The sequence below is a fragment of the Dipodomys spectabilis genome, unplaced genomic scaffold, assembly GCF_019054845.1.
Source record: "Dipodomys spectabilis isolate Male_0828 unplaced genomic scaffold, ASM1905484v1 ptg000297l, whole genome shotgun sequence".
Classification (NCBI taxonomy): domain Eukaryota; kingdom Metazoa; phylum Chordata; class Mammalia; order Rodentia; family Heteromyidae; genus Dipodomys; species Dipodomys spectabilis.
This window is the reverse complement of record NW_024870974.1, coordinates 15,194,160-15,213,824: the sequence shown is the minus strand read 5'-3', so window position 1 is coordinate 15,213,824 and position 19,665 is coordinate 15,194,160. Positions and strand designations below refer to the sequence as shown.

The 19,665-nt window shown below is 43.3% G+C and overlaps 1 protein-coding gene across 1 annotated transcript in view; it reads right to left on the bottom strand.

Annotated features, from left to right (window-relative positions):
- Positions 1–1,769: 1,769 nt before the first annotated feature.
- Positions 1,770–19,665, bottom strand: part of Tmem154 (transmembrane protein 154) — a 49,522-nt gene continuing 31,626 nt past the window's right edge. The window contains exon 7 of the mRNA XM_042701861.1: positions 1,770–1,824. Within this exon, the coding sequence (XP_042557795.1) occupies positions 1,809–1,824 (16 nt within the window). The 3' untranslated portion in view covers positions 1,770–1,808. The remainder of the gene's footprint in view (positions 1,825–19,665) is intronic.

Here is a 19,665-nt window from a genome sequence, read left to right as displayed (position 1 = left end):
TTGAAGAGCTTAAACCGAAAACATTATCATAACCACAATAGCAAGTTGTTGTTTTAAACCAGAAGTGGATAAGAATAGCAGATAAATCCATTTGCCACATGGCATCCAACTTGTACTTCAAACTCAGAAACAGGTTTCCACTGAGGGAAGGAAACTGAAAAATCAAATGTAGCCCTCTCTTGCTCATCTGGCAGTAGCTGAAGAAAATCCTCAGAGCCAACACCATACTTTATTTCTGCAGTGAGGGCAGACTTGGACCAGCACTGATGTGTCACTAAATTTGAAATCATTTTCTGACATACCACACCCTGGCACTGAGTTAACTATTGGTGTCCTCATTTCTACAGACACCAAGGAGACATGGCAAAGCCTGGTTTCTGGTAGTGTGGATCAGGTTAAATAAAGCAGGTAGGCTCAGAGCAGCTTGCTTGGAGCCAGGTGTTAACTCTTCCTGCCAGAAACAGTGTAAGGTTTTCTTCCTAAGTGTCTGGGACTAATTGAACAACACTGTGATCCCACAGAGGTCTCATCAGCCTCTTATGACTATGTAACAGTAACAGTAACAATCCCACCTTCCTTAGACTCAGTAAATGCTGTTCCTTTCCTAGGCTTCTTCACCTCTTTAGTGGAATGCCCTTTTGATAATTGTAGTGAATAATGGCTTATAGAAATAAGAATGATCTCATGTGAACAGTTGTAAAAAGATGAAACAATTATTCTGCTGACCGGAAACTGACCCCTCTCTGGTAGGGGGGATATGAGAAACACTCCTTTTTCTACTCTTGGCCCAGAAGGTCTTGGGTGATTACCAGGTTTATGGTGTTGTATTCTGAGGCTTCAGATAAGAAGGGAGTGTGGTTCAAGTGAACTGAGCCTCTGCCTAGCAAGCACAACGTCCTTAGTTCAAGCCCAGAATGGCAAAGAAGAAAAGAGGAGCAAGAGGCCAGTGTCTAGAGTGTGTGTGTGTATGTGTGTGTGTGTGTGTGTGTGTGTGTGTGTGTGTGTGTGTGTGTGTGTGTGTGTGTGTACATGGGTTTATGTGGTCATTCCCAGGAAGAGGCTGGTCGTGAGTGGGAAGTAGAAGGAGGAGGGAAGAGCAGGGAGACAGTGCAGGCAACATCTACTTCTCCTGGCTTCCCTAAGCCGCAGGCTGAGATTAACAAGGGGAGAGAGCCCACTGCCTCTGTTTCAGGGGTAGTCCTGGAGGCAAGACTCATACCCCTTAGCCAGATGACCTCATAGCCTGTTGCAGCTCCCTAAGTTTTGTTCAGGCTTGCTTTAACCATTCACAGCCCAGGTGGGGCCTGTGCTGTGAAGAACTGAAGGCAGGCTTGCATGTCTTCACCTGGCTTGGTGAGCTACAAGGCTGAGCTTCCGTCTCAAGCAGGAGAGTTCCAAAGGGACAGGGGATGTTGGGAAGCAAAGGTCAGGCTTCTGGCTGCCAGCCCCACTGGTGCTAGTCTCTCCGTGGCTCAGCTTGGAGGCTGTTTGCACGGTAAACTGCATGGGACGTGGGCTAGGTTTTGTAGGTTTGTTGTCAGGCCTGTCTCCCACTGGTTCTTAACCTTGAGGAAAGTATGCAGCCACTTTCAATTTCAATTTGGTTGTCTATGAAAGATAGTGACGGAGGCTATTTGTGAAGATGAAATGAGTTCGCTTGGTAGCATCTACTATCTATGCAAGTGTTCGCTTTTATTTTACCATTAAGGATCCTGGTGGATTTCCGCACAGCAGAGTTCTTAAGAACCTTGGGTGAACAGCTGGGGAAGGGGAAGGCAATCAAAGACGCCGTGTTTGTCAGCTTTCCATTATTGCAATAAATGCCTGAAATAAAAACACATAAGAAGGAGAAGGTTCCTTTGGGCTCACGGCTTCAGCTTTGAGTCCCGTGATCCTGATGGTAGGAGAATCCTGTGGCAAGATGAGGGATCTGCCCAGAACAGCAGGGAACACACGCTGAAGGAATGGAATAAACCTGCATCCACACCTGCCCTTGCCACCAAACGCTGCCCAGTGGCTACAAGACAATTGCCCAGTGTCTACAGGGCACAGCTGACCTGAGAGCAAGGACAAAGAATCCAGTCCAGGTCCTCTGCCCACAGAAACAGCGCACACCTCCTGAAGGCTGGCTCAGGCACACGGTCCTGATATGAAGAATGGCCTCTTGGAAGCTGGGATGGCATTCCAAGCCACTTCACTTCAACATGGGCACACACAAATCCGCAGCCCTTCCTTTTCATCTGGCAGGGTATTTTTCTTCCCACAGCAGCTCTTAGCAACGACTCCATCCCTCCTGATTAGCACTGCCATTAGAGAAATGATTCCTCAGCACAGCGCCTCGTCTCAGATCCCGACAACTGTAACCATTCCAGATGGTGAGAACATCAGTGACCATAATGACCCTTCCTGTCAGTGTGCGCTGGGGATTGTTCTGGGAACCGCAGGGGACACACACAGGCTTGTAGCCTGTGGAGATTTACAAGGGGTGGCTGCAAAGTAATGACACTCACTCCACAGCCACATGTGGAAATCAGTCACCTTTTATAGTCCCAACTTACAGGAGGGGCAGAGCACAACACTGAGGGTGGAAGACAAAGAAGAAACCCACACATGTGCCCCCAGAAAACACCCAGCAATAAGAAACAGGTGCCCAGCGGGGCTGCAAGGCGAGAGAGCTGTCAGTATGAAGGCCCTGGGGTTTCTTTCATGTTGGCGCTTAGGAGCTTGCAGGACTCAGAGGGCAGAAGGGGTCTAACAGGTGCATGTGTCAGAGCAAGGAGAAAGCAATCGTGCTTTGCTCATGGAGATACCCAAAAAAAAGTGCAGTGAATTGCATTTCTGGCTTTCTGGGAAAGATATGCTAAAGGGAAAAAGGTATTCAAGGAAGGGAAAAAAGGCACCGTGTAGCATCTGTGGGAATGACTTTCAGAGACCGGTGACATGAAGCAGTTTCCCTCCAACTTGAGTCTTCCATTCCTTCTGAGGTTTTTAAGAGTGTCCTCAGAGCTGGTCACACAAAATAATATTTATCGAAGTGAACTCCAGGAAATGAAAACAAGAGTTTGTGTTTTTCTCATTCTTGCTGGTTTTTTTTTTTCTTGTCTTTTTGTTCTCTTTGTTTAGCTGTCTTTGGGAGTGTACAGAATTGGAGGGACCAACAGTGAATAAACGCAGCAGAGATACCCACTGGACGTTATGTGAATGGACTATACAACTTGTGGGTGGAGATGGGAGGGAAAAACTGAGAGCAAGGGAAGGGGGGACATTGTCCAAAAAGAACTGTGCTCACTCTCTGACTTGTATAACTGTAACCCCTCTGTAGATCACCTTTTACAAAGTGATAAAAAAAAAATTAGAGTGTACTAAGCACAGTGGAATCTTTTTAACCAATTTTAAGACTTCCATGATAAAAAAAATGGCACTGGACAACAACAACAGAAATCTCATCATCATTATGGCAAAAAAGTGAAGCACTCATTTCACAATTGGTTGTTCAAAGTTAATGGTAAATCAGCTGAGCAACCACTAAAAAGATGATGCATTGGCTTCATTCCGTGTTACAGGAGAACAGCTGAGTTAATGTATGCACGGAGAGGCTGGCAGACGGCCTCTTTTGGCGATAATATTCATTTTTATGAATGGCTCATTTATTTTTTATGTGCTCCTCTTTAGCCCTGCCCTCATTTCTCATCTCTGCCTGGAGTGTGGATGATGGCGGTGGAGAGGAAGGGGAGTGGCAGGCTTCAATGGGCAACTCCAAAGGGGTGAAAACAGAGGAGAAGCCTGGAGAAAGAAGGTGGGGCAGAGCCTGGCTCTGGAGGTGCCCGTCAGCTGGCTACTGATTCTGTGCCCCGAGTGTTTTCAGGGTGCATTTGTTTCAAATCCAGGTGGTGACTCAAAATGTTATTTGCACAGACATTTTATATTCTTTTTAGAGTCAAGCAAAGAATAAGAGCATACACACATGAGCAAAAAAAAATCCAAAATGTCCAATCCTCAAAGGAAAGCATGAGATGTGTATGTGTGTGTGTGTGTGTGTGTGTGTGTGTGTGTGCGCACGCGCGTGCGTGCGTGTGCTGTGATTGGAACCAGGATGTCTTGAATATTAAAGTGCTCTACCACTAAGCTACACCCCCACATCCCTGTCTCTGTAGACCTTTGTCTTTTTTTTTTTTTTTGCCAGTCCTGGGGCTTGAACTCAGGGCTTGGGCACTGTCCCTGAGCTTCTTTTGCTCAAGGCTAGTACTCTACTACTTGAGCCACAGTGCCACTTCTGGCTTTTTCTGTGTGTGAGGTACTGAGGAATGGAACCCAGGCAAGCACTCCACCACAAACCCACCTTTCCAGCCCTTAATTAATTTTTTTAATAATCTTTAAGGAGTTGTACAAAGGGGCTTTAATTCAACGTACCAACTTATGGGTACAATGCATCTTGATCAATGTCACCCCTTTTATTGCTCTCCCCCATATCTCCCAACCATCCCTTCAAGTTACCTAGTTCCATTTTCTCATGTATACTTTGACTATTACGATTATATTCCTCTTCTCTGTTCATCTGGCCCCACCCCCAACCAATCCCCTCCTGGCAATACGTGGAAGCTTCAAGACAAAGATGTAAATACTAGGAAGCTGCAACCTTTGCCTTGGAACAGCATCAGAGTAGAGTGGGTAGTCTGTCCATCTCCACAGCCTCTCACCATGGCATGGCCGTTGCAGTGACCTGAGAGGCCTGATCATCCCTGCTGAACAGTTCCTATGTTTTCTCTGACTGCTAAGTCTTTTGTTTCTCCAAGATTTCTGAGTGATCCTGCGCAATAGGCCACTGAGTTTGCCCGCAGTTATTCTCCAGGTAACTTGCGTTTTATTGCTTGTCTCCCCCCCACACCCCCGTGCCCCCCCCACACACACTTTCTTCAACTTTCCTGAGGAGCAAAGATGCACATGGGAACATTGGGAATGGGATGGTTAAAGCAATCTTGTGGTCACAGGCCACAGCGGATATTGTAGGCCTCCCACCTCTCAACACATTTGAGAGCCAGTGGAACCAAGTAGTTAACAACCCCTGAGGTGAACTGCCTAGCTCGAGATGCTGGGTTTCCTGCTGACACAATGTGCATCCCTACCTACAAAGTTGCTCCACCTCTTTGTGCTTCCGCTTCTGAGAAATGAATACAATCATAATACTACCCCTTTTCAAAGATTTACTTACAAGGCTTAAATGGTTAATGCAGGCAAATTACTTAGAGCATCGCCTGGTGCTATGACTTGACTCTTTTCTTCCCCAGTAAGCTCATAGGCTGATACATAACTGCTAACAGAACAGGATTAAGAGCTTTGGGAAGTGATTAGGCCATAAGGGCTCCACCCTCTGGAATGAGAATTCCCTCACCTCACACCAGCGCGGAATGCAAAGGTTATGGAGGTACAGATTCCATTGAGATTTCATAGGAAGGCCTGGGCAGCCAGGCGGCAGCAGCAGCATGTGGCAGTGTTGGATCCGCACAGGCAGACACTGAGAGGACAACTTGTGAAGCTGTGAGAGTAAAGCTGAAGCTGCAGTGAGACCCAGTGAGTTACAGATGCCAGGAACCTTGGCTGCAGCTGAAGGATGCTGTAGGCAGTCAACCCAAGAGAGAGGCCATGTGGGTAGACTCCACTGAGGTTGTTGGAACAGGAATGCCCAAGCTCCACGGACCTGACATCATGCTCTCCCGTGCCCCAGAGATGGAGCTAGAGGACTCAATGTTTGCCCTGCTGGGTTTTGGGATTGCTTTGTTCAATTCCTCCTTATTCTTTTCCTATGCTTAGCCCCTACCATTGTATCTTCAGAGCATGTAACTTTGTTATTTGGATTTTTACTTATAGTTCACAGTGTGTCCCGAGTCTCAGAGGAGCCTTTGGATGCTGACTTTGAAGCAATATTAAAAGTGTTGACTTTAAAAACTTTTGGAGATGGAACAAATGTTTTTGGCATTGTGAGAGGGACATGAGCCCTTGTGTGGGGTGAAGGGAAGAATACTATAGTTCTTGAATACATCACAGAAGCTCTTGTGTTGAAAGCTGAGTTCCCAGCGTGTGGTGTTATTGAGAGGTGGTAGAACTTTTAGGAGGTTGGGCCTAGTGGGAGGAAGTTAGGCCATTGGGACCCTTCAAGGAGATATCAGATTCTGGCTCCTTCCTTCCTTCCTTCCTTCCTTCCTTCCTTCCTTCCTTCCTTCCTTCTTTCTCTCCCTCCCCCTCCTTCCTTTTTTCTTTCCTTTCTTCTTTCCTCCCTCCCTCCTTTCTTCCTTCCTCCCTTCCCTCCCTTCCTCTTTCTGTCCCTCACTCTCTCTCTCCCTTTTGCTCTGTCTCTCTTTTTCAGCTGACACAGATAAACAGGTCTTCTTTACCACACACTCTCACTGAAATGCAGTGTGTTACCTCAGGTTCAAAGCAACATGACCTAGTGACCATGGATTGAAACCATTAGCCTCTAAAATTGATTCTTTTAGGTGTTTTTTCAGTGGTGGCAAACTGACTAACCCAGGTCCTTAAAGAAAACACTCCAGAGGGGCTGGGAAGGCGGCTCAGTGGTAGAATGCTTGCCCCTCATGCATGAGGCCCTGGGTTCCTCAGCACCACATACACAAAAAAAGCCGGAAGTGGGCGCTGTGGCTCAAGTGGTAGAGCACTAGCCTTGAGTTGAAGAGCTCAGGGACAGTGCCCAGGCCTAGAATTCAAGCTCCACGACCACCCCCCCCAAAAAAAAAAAACTCTCCAGAAATCTAGTTAGCCCCTTCTGCCATACAAGGACACTGAGAAAAGCACTATGTAAGATACCTGGCAGAGACTAAGGTTCAACTACTCTTATTTCAACCTCTTGCACTGAAGCATTAAAAAAAAAAAAAATGCCCATTAGGCCTGTCCTCTAAATTTTGCTAGCAACAAGAGAATCTCAGGAGGGGAAGTTAAGCATGTGCACTCACCATTTCAGATCTATAATGAAGTGAGGTGCCATTGAAGGTAATCACTCCTGAATACAGAAGGAGAAATACATATGGAAATTTTTCCCAGTGGTGGAAAATTGAAAAGAACTCCTCTCCAAGACTCAAAAGTAGCTATGGCCCCCGCTTGGTTGTGTATTATCATGAGCCTTGTGGGCTCACTTAGCCACGCTGAAGGGCCCCTCAAAATGCTCAACAGGTCTTTACCAGTGGAAAAAGTCACACTTAAGGGGATAAGAATCATCTACAACACAACTTCTGATCCAACTCCCTGGCATGTGGCTGCGATGGGACTATGTTCAGGAGCTTGCAGTGGACAGAGGACAGTGCAAACAGCCCAGCCTGTGTAAGCCATGCCATTGGACTTCAGTCTTCTTTTCTCATACATAGGTCTTATTTTGCTCTTCCTCTTCCTCCTCCTCTTTCTTCTCCTCCTCTATTTCCTTCTCCTCTTCTTCTTCCTCCTCTCTTTTCATCAAGAATTTATGTTTCAGAATAATGAGGCTGGATAAGAACTTGAGGTGCTTTAAAAGTGCAATCCTTAGACTCAGTAATAAGAGAATTACCTGGCAATTCTCACATAAACATGCTGACTCCTGGGCCAAATCCAGATTCACATATTGCCTTCTGGGATACATTTTTGGGGAAGTAGGGGAGACTGAAGATTGAACTCAGGGCCTCACCCTTGCAAGGCAGACATTCCTACACTTGAACCACACCTCCAGTCCCTTTTTGCATTGGTTATTTTAATCTACACCATTATATCTAGGGGCCTGTTTTATGCCAAGGCTGGCCTGGACTGTGATCCTCCTATTTTGTGCGTCCTTGTGTCACAGTGGATGACAGGCACACACCACTGTAACCATCCATTGTGTTCCTCTTGGTACTGAGATAACAGATGTGTGCCATTGTTTGAGATGGAGTCCCACAGACTTCTTTTTGTCCAGAATCACCCTAATCTCCCCCTCTCAAGTAGCTGGGGTTACAGGCATGAGCCACCATGCCCAGCTTCCACCATTTCAAGGAGTTCTTTTGATGTTTTATATGCACATTTCAGTGTGAGACCTGTTGACCTGAAAATAATTTAACCTTGACTCTTTACTTTGCAGAGGGTGAAACTGAGGCCCAGAGAAGAGAAATGGCCTTTCCAAAGTCATCCATCTAGCTAATGGAAGCACAGAAGGGTTATTATAGCAGATAGGGCTTCAGGCTTTTCTGGATGTGAAACCTTCACAGACAAGCAAATATTGAGTTCCATTTCCGCTCCAGCTGGCATTTAGTCCTGGCTACAGCAACATAGGACTTCTTGGCATATTTTACAACAGACATAAATTCTACATTTCCCACTGTAACTAGAATCTAGTTCATACCCAGTGAAAATCAATTAATTTTAATGAGTATCTCACTTAGAGTATTTACAGATTTTTGCATGTTTCATCTGGTAATTTGATGCTTGAGTGTTGATATTGATTTGATAGCGTCTTTTTTTTTTTAAGACAATGAGGAAAGGACCATAAATATAACTCTTTTTTAGCTTTGAAAATTCCATAAGAATTCCTGATGACAGATAAAACCAGGTATAACAACAAAGACTAGATAATAGTGGAGAGATATGAAAATGTCCGAGTTATAGGAGGAAGATGGGCAAAGTTAGAGATCTATATCTTACTTGCAATCATAATGTCCTATAAAGCAACATGACAGCCACTGCATTAGTGATCATAGCTAAGTAATTCAATCAGACTCCACAGCCATTGTCTTCAGCAGGCTGTTCTACAATAAGCTGAGTCCTGTGTAACACTCAAAATTCACAGCCTCGTGAAAGGGAGAGGAAGTAGATGCTGAAGAGGAAGAAGGGTGGGACAGGATGTAGAAAGCAAGAAGAGGAAAGAGGAAGCCCAGGTCTAGTTACTTTCTTCTAGGGTCAGTGGGTCTGAAGAGGGAAATCAGGTATCTGGAGGGGTTGCTTGCTTACAGTACAAGGTAGCAGGGAACCAGGTCATTCAGCTGGAGTTTGCAAAAGAAGAATCAGATTAGTATACACCCAGCACTGATGGTGCCAACTCCCCTGATGATACCAACTCCCCTACCCACATGGAAGGCAGGGGAACAACCTGGTGTCTTCTAGGTGTGGGGGCACTCTTTCACTGCTCATGACTATGGTTTTCTGAGGCTCAGCCCCTGCATCCAATCATGGGCACCTGCTCAGTCTCCTGATCATCTTTAGCTGGCTGTTCCAAAGGCTAGTCTGGAAAGGGAATGTGTGTTCCACTGTGTAATGTCTCTGGCCTGAATTTCATGACCTGAATGCCATTGTGTATATTTTTCCATGAGCTTGCCCCATTGGTGTTTGACCAGGGCCACACTGGGTCACAAGGGAGACACTTGCTAGGACAGTCTGGCAATACTTTTCCGTGAGTTGATATGCGGGGACTTGTTCTCAAAGGTAGCAAGCTTGGGCAGGATCTTCCTAAAATGGCTTCCTGTTGCAGTACCACCATACAAACTGTTGCAGTTTGTATGCTGAGCAACGTAGAGCACTTCTCAAGCACCAGTATAATAGGCACTTAGAAACTCCTTTTGCTAAGGCTCCAACTCCTTACTTGGACCCATAAGTTAGCTTTAAGTGGGGAAAAGCTTGGCAGCCTCATTTTCTTTTTGTATGACTTTGCCCTGAGCCTTCTCTCTTTTGCTGCCATCTTGGATTCCAGGAAGGAGAAGAGTGATGGATAAGCTCCAGGCAGCAATGATTTTCTTCTCATAACAAAGCCCAGCCTGCCTAATCCTGAAATAACAGACGAAAGATCTACACCAGGATGATACTTTGTCCAGAACCGTTTAACTAAACACACTTTCAATTCTTTCTTTCTTGAAACCTAAGGCTTAAGTTGATACCTGGAAGTTGGGCTGAAATAATTACTTTACCTCTTCTCTCAATATACTTGTTCCTTGTAATAAGTCTTTCTGTACCCTTCATCATCTCTTTAGTTGGAATGTTGGGACACAACACCCGAACTGACATGTTGGAACCCCTGTAGGAAGGTCTCTGTTTACACAGCACACTGTGCCATAAATTCCAGTTTGGGGTTTATTTCTATTTTCCCACTCCTTCTCTTTCTCTCTTTTCCTCTGCTGTACTGCGCCAGGGCTCTGTGCTAATATGCTCTTCCCCATCCTCTGTCCATTATTCAGGATCTCTGTGTCTCCAAGTCTTTTTTTTTTAATCCATTACTGAACTGCAGGCTGTTCCCTTAGTCACTTACCTTGCTGAGCGACTCATTTCTGACTGCTTTGCTTCTAAGCCATTGAGAAGCCAGGAACTACTGCTTGCTACTAGTCTGCCATGTTGGCCCTTTAAAAATATTTTTAAAATTAATTCATTGGATTTTATTTCCAACACTCTTATTCTATGGAAAATATACATGTTCATGGCAGAAATTTTGGCATCATGGAAATGCAGAAGGAAAAGAATTCAAAATAAGGGTTTTTTTCACCTTATTACTTAAAATATTAATTCAGATTCAATGATTGTTAGAGTAGGAAAAAAAAAAGGAAGGAACCCAAGCGACTAGACATTATATGTTACAGAGAGAGAGAAAAAAATCTTTCCATTTTGGTCTTGTTCCCATTATGGTCAGAGTCTTGACAACTGCCTTTGTACCTCTCATCTTGTTCTTAATGTTGAAGGGAAGTCAAGTAAATGCAGAAGCCCAGAAATTCTGAGCATCCTGTAGCCTCCAAGAGGAAATGGGCAAAATATATGTATGTGCGGTCTGTTCTACAAGAATGACGGTAAAAAGAACTATACTCACCACACTACAAAGCAAATCTGAGGTTTTTCTACCTCGCTTCCCTTTATCTATTTGCAAATATATTTCAGTAAACATTGGTGTCATAAGAAGTTTAGACCTAAAATTAGGGTTTTTCTGTTTATTTCTTGCTATGTTTGTCTTGGTTAATGAAAACTGACCTACTTATTCTTCAACTTTTTTCTTCAACTTTTTTTTGAAGAAATCCTTATATTACAGAAATAAAAGGTATTTACTTTCAAATACTTAGAAAAATGTTTTAAAAATGCACCAAGAAGGGAATGAAAAGTATCAGTAAATACAGCACCCAGCGCACCAGAACCATCATCGAATTCTAAGGATAGATAGTTCAGTGTAAAAAGAAGGAGAAACACAGAGTAAAGCTACTGCTGGGTGTGGTTGGTTCTGAATACCAAGCATCTGGTCATAAGGCTCAGATTCCCTTTAAACACAGTTTCCCCACAACCAGCTACCCAGCTGTCCAATCATCCTCAAACTCACCCAACCAGCCAATCACTTCCAAACAACCTCCATCCTCCTATCCAGCCAGCTCACCACCTACCCACCATGGAATACAGGGAACTGTCAGTTCTGGTCAGTCCAATACTTTGTTTCATTGGGTTAGGCAATGTCTTCCTGCATTTTTCTATTGCTAAAACACAATACCTCCAATTGGGCAATTTATAAAGAAAGGAGGTTTGTTTTGGCTCATGGTTCTGGAAAGTCAAAATATGGCACCAACATCTACGTGGCTTCTGATAATAACCACATGGTGGAAAAGTAGAAGGGTAGGTAGGTGGGTGTGAATGAGACAAAGCATGAGGAGCAGATTTGCTTTATGACAACTTGCTCTTAACTAGTGAATTCAGACCCAAGAACTCATTCAAAAGAGAAAGTCATTCATGAGGGCTCCAGTTCTTTGGTGGTGGTGGTGGTTGTGGGGCTTGAACTCTGGGGCCTGGGCACTGTCCTTGAGCTCTTTAGCTCAAGGTGAGCCCCCTCCTACCTGAGCCACAATGCCACTTGCAGTTTTCTGGTGGTTAATTGGTTAAGAGTCTCACAGACTTTCCTGCCCAGGCTGGCTTGGAACTGCGATCCTCAGATCTCAGCCTCCTGAGTAGCTAGGATGACAGGTTGAGCCACCAGTGTCCAGTGAGGGCTCCACTTCTATCATTGGGCACTTCCCATTAGACTCCATCTTCCAATGCAGCTCTATTGAAGAATAAACCTCAACATGAGTTTTGATGGGGACACAGCATTGCAGACTTAAAACGCTGATCAGCTGTCCAGAGTCTTCCTGTGGGATTTTGTTGATTTGATCCCAGCAAAACTATCCTCTTCTATTCGGGTGGTAAAGATGAAATGCTCCCCTGAGCTTTGGATGTGAGGCTAAAGTGTGTGGCAGAGAAAATCTGCTCTTCTTATAGCCAGGAGGCAAAGGAGAGTGAGGAGGGGGGTCAGAGTTCCCTGATAGATGGAGGAAATTGGTCTTCAAGCATAAATGGAAGACAAACATAGGAGAAGCCTTGTGCTCGAGTGCCTGGTCTGGTTGTTCCTTGTTTCAGTTAGGCCTAGCTCAGGCAGAATCAACAACTTCCCGCCCTTTCCCAATTTGGTTACAGGACACAGTCATTTTCCTTTTGTTCTGTACTCACTATTTTCTCAGTGGAAGCAGGATTCTTATCTAAAAGACCACACCATTGAATTTAAAGAAATTTTGATTTTCTAATTTCTGCTTTGTAAAGGTTTTTTCTATTCATTTTTCCATTCAAAAGGAAGTGTGGAGCTTACGTCCCAGCTCAAGAAGGCCAAAGGAGTAGTGGCATTGTCCCTTTTCTCCAGTGATCCAGGTAGCTCCCACACATTCTTGCCTGTAACTTCTTGTGTCTCACATTTTGGTCCTCTTCTGTCCCTGTGGTTTTAACAACTAACCTCAGATGTCGTGTTTAGAGAACTCTCTGAGGACTTGTTCTCACTTCTTACTCATGCTCCAGATTAATTTAGGACACAGATTAATTCACCTGACTGCTTCACCCAATATTTCTACCCAGGTGCCTGAAGGCTGAGGATGTGATAGTCTGAGCAAAGAGGAAAGATGGAGGTCTTTTGGAATGGAATGGGGATAAGTATGTGATGGTCAGCTTCCCACCCCTATAACGAAAGACCTGAGATACTAGGAAATTACAAAGAGAAAATTATTGGGGCTTACAGTATTGAGGTTCCAGTCATTAGTCATATGGCTTTAAGCGTGGGGTGAGACAGTTCATCATGGTGGACGTGTGAGGCAGAAAAAAAATCTGTTCATCTTATTTAGCCAAGAAGCAAAGAAAGAGAAATAGAGGAGATAGACAGTTCTACCATCCTCCTTGAAGGCATGCCCTCAATAACTTAAATACCTTCCACAAGGCCCACCCTTAAGGATCTCACCACCTCCCAGAAGAGCCAGCCTGAGACCAAGTCTTTAACACATGGGCCTTCGGGAGACATTGAAGATTTTGTCTTGAATTCAAGACATTCAAGTTACAAACAGAAAAGTTAAAAACAAACAACAGCAACAACAACAAAACACAACAACTGCCATTTGTAACAACCTGGAAATATTTCTATACACCTTCTGTGGAGGTAGAAATAGATTAGTCCCATAGTTTACTATCACCCCCATCAACTGGCTTCATCTACGTTTGGTGATGGCTGGGAGGCATCTCAAGAAGGAAGAAGGGTGTACCTCTTCTTTCATTAGTATCTTTTTCTTTCTTTTTTATTTTTGCCAGTCCTGGGCTTGAACTTAGGGCCTGGGTACTGTCCCTAAGGTTGTTTTGTTCAAGGCTAGCACTCTACTACTTGAGCAACAGCACCATTTCCAGCCTTTTTTGTTTATGTGATACTGAGGAATTGAACCCAGGGCTTCCTGTGGGCTAGGCAAGCACTCGACCACTAAGCCACATTCTCAGCCCCATTAATATCTTTTTGCCCAGAGATGATACAGTCACTGTCTTGTATTTGTAGCGACACCTAATTTGGATTGCTACCTTGTTTTTCTTAGAAAATTTTCACTTCTTCTCTCTGTGAAATACCGAGAGGGTAAATAAAAGTAGTCTAGAACTGAAGTAGAAAGAGCAGTCAAATGGTTTTAATGATCAGCTGGGCTTCACTCTCCTTTTATCTTCTAAATTTCTACCTTTTCTTACTTCAATTACAATCATTTTCTTGGTTTTACCAGAGAGGAAAAAAATTTTAAGGGTAAATAACGGTATCAGGATCTATTAGAAGGAAGATAAGGGAAATGCAATTTAAACCAGACAACTTGGGAAGAAAAGTGTGGTAGAAAATGAGTGATCTCATAGTTGGGATCTGCAAACAGTAATGACAAACACTGATTAGGTACTTAACTGACAGCAACTCTTTGATCTTTAAAGGCTTCATGGTTCCAAGAGTCTGGAGCACCCACTAGTGCTTCTCACTTTTCCATATCTGAGATGACTATGACTTGGTCCATATCCTCAAGTTACTCACAATCTAATCTGCTGCCATTTCAACCCCAAGTAGGGAGCCCGGACATGAATGTCTGTGTCTGGCCCACTGACAACTCATTCTGTGCACGGTTCATGCCCCGACGCAGTTGGCAAAACTAGTTCAACCACTTGTCACAGATGTGGACCAGGCAGGCTTCTAAGTCCGAGCCAAAGCCAGCCACAGAGGCTCTGGACTCAGTGTAGGCCAAATACTCCTGAGGTTACTTGACTGGAGATTACCTAATATATTTCCTTCATGTTGCATGGAGACATACCAATTTTGCAGGTCATATTTTCCAAAGATGCTTGCAACATCCCCCTCATTCCATTGCTCTTCCTTAGAGGATGGTTGACGGATTCCAAGAAGACCAAATTCCATGGAGAAGCCCATGTGGTCAGAGTGAAGGTCCCGGGCCCACAGGGCTAGGCTCCCATCTGACTCCCTGCCAAGCTCGCCAGCCAGGCAAGTGAGCCATCTGGTAGTACCACACCAGCCCCAGTTGAGCTGCCCAGCACCATTCCAATTCCACGTGGAAAAAAATGAGCCATTTCTACCCAGCCCCACCCAAACTGCAGAGACATGAGCAAAATAAATGACAGTTGTTGTTTTAAACTGCTACGTTTTGAGATGGGTTGTTAGGCAGCAACAGATGGCTGAAATCCCAATTCAATAGGCTTGCTCTCATGGGGCATATGAAAGCTAGATGTACACAGAGGTGGGCTACTTGAGATCAGGCCGAATCCCAGGCTTTTCTTGCTCTCCAAAACTCCTGTCTGCAAGTCAAGCTTGGGAATTCTGAAAGCCACAATGACTGGCTGTAAAAGAGGTGCTATTTCATGCTACTTTAAATTCTTGCAAATTCAAACACTGAACACCTGTTCTTGAGGGTATCTTGGCATGCCTCTGTATTGCAGACTTAACTTCTGCTCTGGGAAGAGGGATTCCCCCCCCGCACTTCCTCCCCCCAGTCCCACACCTCTGCCAGCACCTAGGTTCAAGAGCCAGATTTTTCCCTTATCCCTGTTATTACAAATCCTCTTTTCATGGTGTAATCTACCATTTCTTCTTCCCACCTCCATGGTCATCCTGCAGCGTTTGCTGCTTCTCATTTCAGGCTGTGCCCACCTCCAGGAAAGCCTCCTTGACTGGACCAATGCCTTATTGTACATTTTTTCCTAGTGTTAATCACTGGTGGGGAGGGAGCAATGAAATGCCTTAAAAGCATGTGCTTCAAAGCTGAGGAAGCATGGGACAAGCTTGTAAATTCCCTAAACGACCCAATCGATAGAATATTAGAGTTTAAATGTTATGATTGGTGTGAGCGCTTAGCACTTCCTGGTGAGGATTGCTAGTTCATCAGATACCTGCTTTGTGATAGACAACTCCCTATTGTTAGACATAATAAGCCACCAACACAGAGCCCTCTGTTCCAGCAGCCTCACAGACAGGTTGGCTAATGGGACATGGGCAGAGTTGCCTCCCTGGGCTGGAAGGAAGGCCCTGTACAACACTTGACCTAGTTGGGAGACTTAGCTTTGAGCCAGTTCCCTCTGCCTCCTCCTTCTTGTGAATATTATGCCACCATTTTGGATCATGTGGCCACCCTGAGGATTCCCTGCACTAGTGAAGAGGAGGGAAGGCGCAGTTGGCCATGGAGCTAACAGAGAAGTTCACTCAGCTATACTTTTGTGGGCAAGTAATAAACTTACCTTAAAACAACTACTTAGGGGTACAGAAAGGGAGAGATGGAGGGTGAACAAATGCAATCATGCTATTCCTACTATGTGGAAAATGATCTATGTAACTTGTGGGCAGGAACAGAAGGGGGAAACTGGAAAAGCAAAGGAAGAAAAGACATTGTTCAAAACATAAATGTACTCATTATTGGTAATGAGTACATAATGACTTGTAATGTAAGATGGTAATCCCTCTGTATATCACCTTAATAATAACAATACAATTATGCTTTTTAAAAAAACAAAAACTACTTGGTGTCTCTAGTATTAAAGGTGAACTTGATTCTTAATGGGAACACACACACAAAAGATCATCAAGATAGTTATACTTTTGTTTTCCAGTCATGGTACTTGAACTCAGGGCCTAGGCACTCACGGCTAGCACTCTAGTACTTTGAGCCACAGCACCACTTCCAGTTTTCTGAAGGCTAATTGGAAATAAACATCTCATAGACTTTCCTGCCTGGGCTGGCATTGAAGCATAATCTTCAGCTCTCAGCCTCCTTAGCAGCTAGGATTACAGTTGTGAGACACCAGCAGGCAGCTGAAGATGATTATTCTATCTTGATCAGTTCCTTGACTAGGGGTTGTCTGACTTTTGGGGCTCATCTGTTCAACCACTGACTACATTCTGGTTGAAACAGGAAGGGAACCCAGGATGCAGCAGAGAGTTACTGATGCTGTGATTGGTCAGGCTTTAGTTTGGCTGGGAACTTTGGGGGACTTCTTCCTGCAAGAAGCCACCTAGGCTGGGGTCTTCATGTTAACTACATGTTCTGACCACCATTCAGGCATACGCTGCATAATGTCCACTGTGGAAGATGAGATCAGAATGGATGCCTTGAGGAAAAGTAACCAGGGAAAAGAAGTATTTCTAAGGTTTTTTTTTTAAACAATTACATTCCATAAACAATGTCTCATTCTTTAAAAACTCTTTAATAGGAAGGTCAAGAAAGACAAAACTAATTTTGAGATATAAGGGAAATCCATTTAATTTTTAGGCTAACCAATTGTGGATAAAGCCACTTCAATTTTATGGGAAATTTGTGATTTAGTATTGTTTCATTTATTTAGAAAAGGTAAGAATTTTAAAAACTCAAAATAGAACAGTTCTTTTTGTAGTCCCAGAAGTTAAAGGATTTTCCTTCAGTAAAATGCATAGCCCTTTACTCTTAGTAAACAAGATTTTTTCCAAAAAAATCTTATCTTCAAATAAGTTTTATTGTAGGTATTGATATGCCTCACTTATATAGAAACTAGTAATATGAACTAGCCTTTCCTCCTTTTAGTGCTTTATTTTCAATTAACTTCAAAAATACTTTTCCATTTATCATTACTAAGTAAGCGTTTTAGAATACAAATATGCATATGCTATTTATTTTAAAAGCCTGGCAGCTGAGAATAGAATAATTTATGCATAGATGTATACCTGACATTGACAATTTTTATATGACATTTACAAGCCAGAATTTATACAGTGCTAGAATAAAAGCTAGATGATAAATTAGACATCTGATGATCTAACTGACCTACTAAAGACTTTACATTGCTTATTAAAAAAAAAAAAAGGAGAGAGACTTGTAATTCCAGCACTCAGGAGGCCAAGGCAAGACAATAATAAGTTCAAGATGAGCCTGGGTAGCATAGGGTTAGAGGCCAGCCTGGGTTATAAAGCAAAACTCTGTCGCAAGAAAGGTGAAGAAGGGGAAAAAGGCAGGATGGAAGGAAGGAAGGCAGGATGGAAGGAAGGAAGGAAGGAAGGAAGGAAGGAAGGAAGGAAGGAAGGAAGGGAGGGAGGGAGGGAGGGAGGAAGGAAGGGAGGGAGGAAAGAAGGGAAGGAGGGAGGGAGGGAGGGAGGGAAGTTAGGAGCTGAACACAGTGTTTTGTTGTTGTTGTTATAGTTTTTGTTTTGTTTTGGCCCATACTAGATTTTGATTTCAGGACCTCATGCTTTGTAAGCAAGTGTTCTATAGTTGAACCATGCTTGTAGCCCTTTTTTACCTTCATTATTTCTCAGATGAATCTTGAACTATGATCCTCCTACCTATGTTTCCTACATAGCTGGGCTCATAGGAGTGCATTACCCGGCCATCTTTAAATAAGAGATTCACATGTATTAATTTATTATTGGCCTAGACAAATTTTTTTCACCCCCTGAATACCTGTAATCTTTGTTCTTTCTGCAAGCTGGCAACCATTAATATGCTGAGTTTTCATGTGTTCCCGATATTTATTTATAGTTTCAGGTGTTTCATCTAAGACAGAGTAATAGGATCAATACTCTCAAGTGATTTTTAGCCTAGAAAAAGAAAGCTTCATACAATTTCTAGGAGAGACATTTCATTTGCTTAGTTCTTTACATGTGGGCTAAAGAAATTGAAACAGGAATATTCTTTTTGCCAAAGTCCAATTATTTATTGACAAAATGCCAAAGGCCAGTGATGACAATGTGATGACAATGTGAACTGAGACGAATGGTCATCTGGACCCTCTGCGACATTGGACATTCCATCATCAACAAACCAAAAGACCCCTCCCCACCTTGATTGCCCTAACATTCAACACCGCACTAGACTCTTGTACAAAGCTTACAGGAAAGTCCTCCTGTCATATCACACCATTTTAGGAATTTGACCTGTTAAAATATCATCTCAAAAAGAACTTAGACCATGCAGAGTTCACTAAAAGTTCAATTTTATGTAATTATATAAATTACTATTTCATGAGCATGACATGTTATTTAGGGCAAAAGCCAAAACAAAATAGCCTGAAGGGGACCAAGAGGAAAATTAAATTAGGATACCAGATAAGACATTATCGGACAATGCCAAAGAGAGACTGGAAAAATAAACCATTCAACCCATCGGTTGTATAACTTGATTGGTTTACCATGATTGACAACTACACAGAATATACGAACCTCAATCCTTGGTAATACCCAGTGTTCTGGGCTGATGTCACATATGTAGAGATGCATTTATACGTGAAGCTGATGCTCTGGATATTTATTGTAACAAACGATGAAAACAGAACTCCAGAAGTCATCCTGCATGTCTTCCGAATGTGAAAAAAGTCACATGGGATGATTGAATTCAGCACAAAATTTCAATGTTTTCCCACTATGAGAATTTTAGCATTGTCTTCCCAGTGGGAAACTCTGCCTTATCACGCCACTAAGTTCAGAATTTGCACTAACTCTGACAGAAGATGAAACTAATGTCTACATTTTATGTTTACTCAACGTAAGGCCCTTTTCCAGAGATGGTATAAATGGATGTTTATAAGATCAAATAAAAGAATAGACAGAAGTATTTTTTAAGCACCCATTTACATTGACATCAATTCCATTGCCAGAACTACAGAAGTCGGAGGAAGCATCTGCACCCTGTGGGTTTCGAGCATGATCCAAGCTGTGTGCTTGCCTGTGATACAAATACCCCTCCCAGAGGGGGACCACAGCACTGGGTTAGAAGTCCCGGTGGATATTTTTACACATTTATCAAAACAAGTTTCCTAGGAGTTCAACTAAGCAATCCTATGTTGATCACATGTGCTTAAAATGACAAAAAATATAATAAACCATGTAGCTTCCATATATATACATATATATGTATATATAAATAT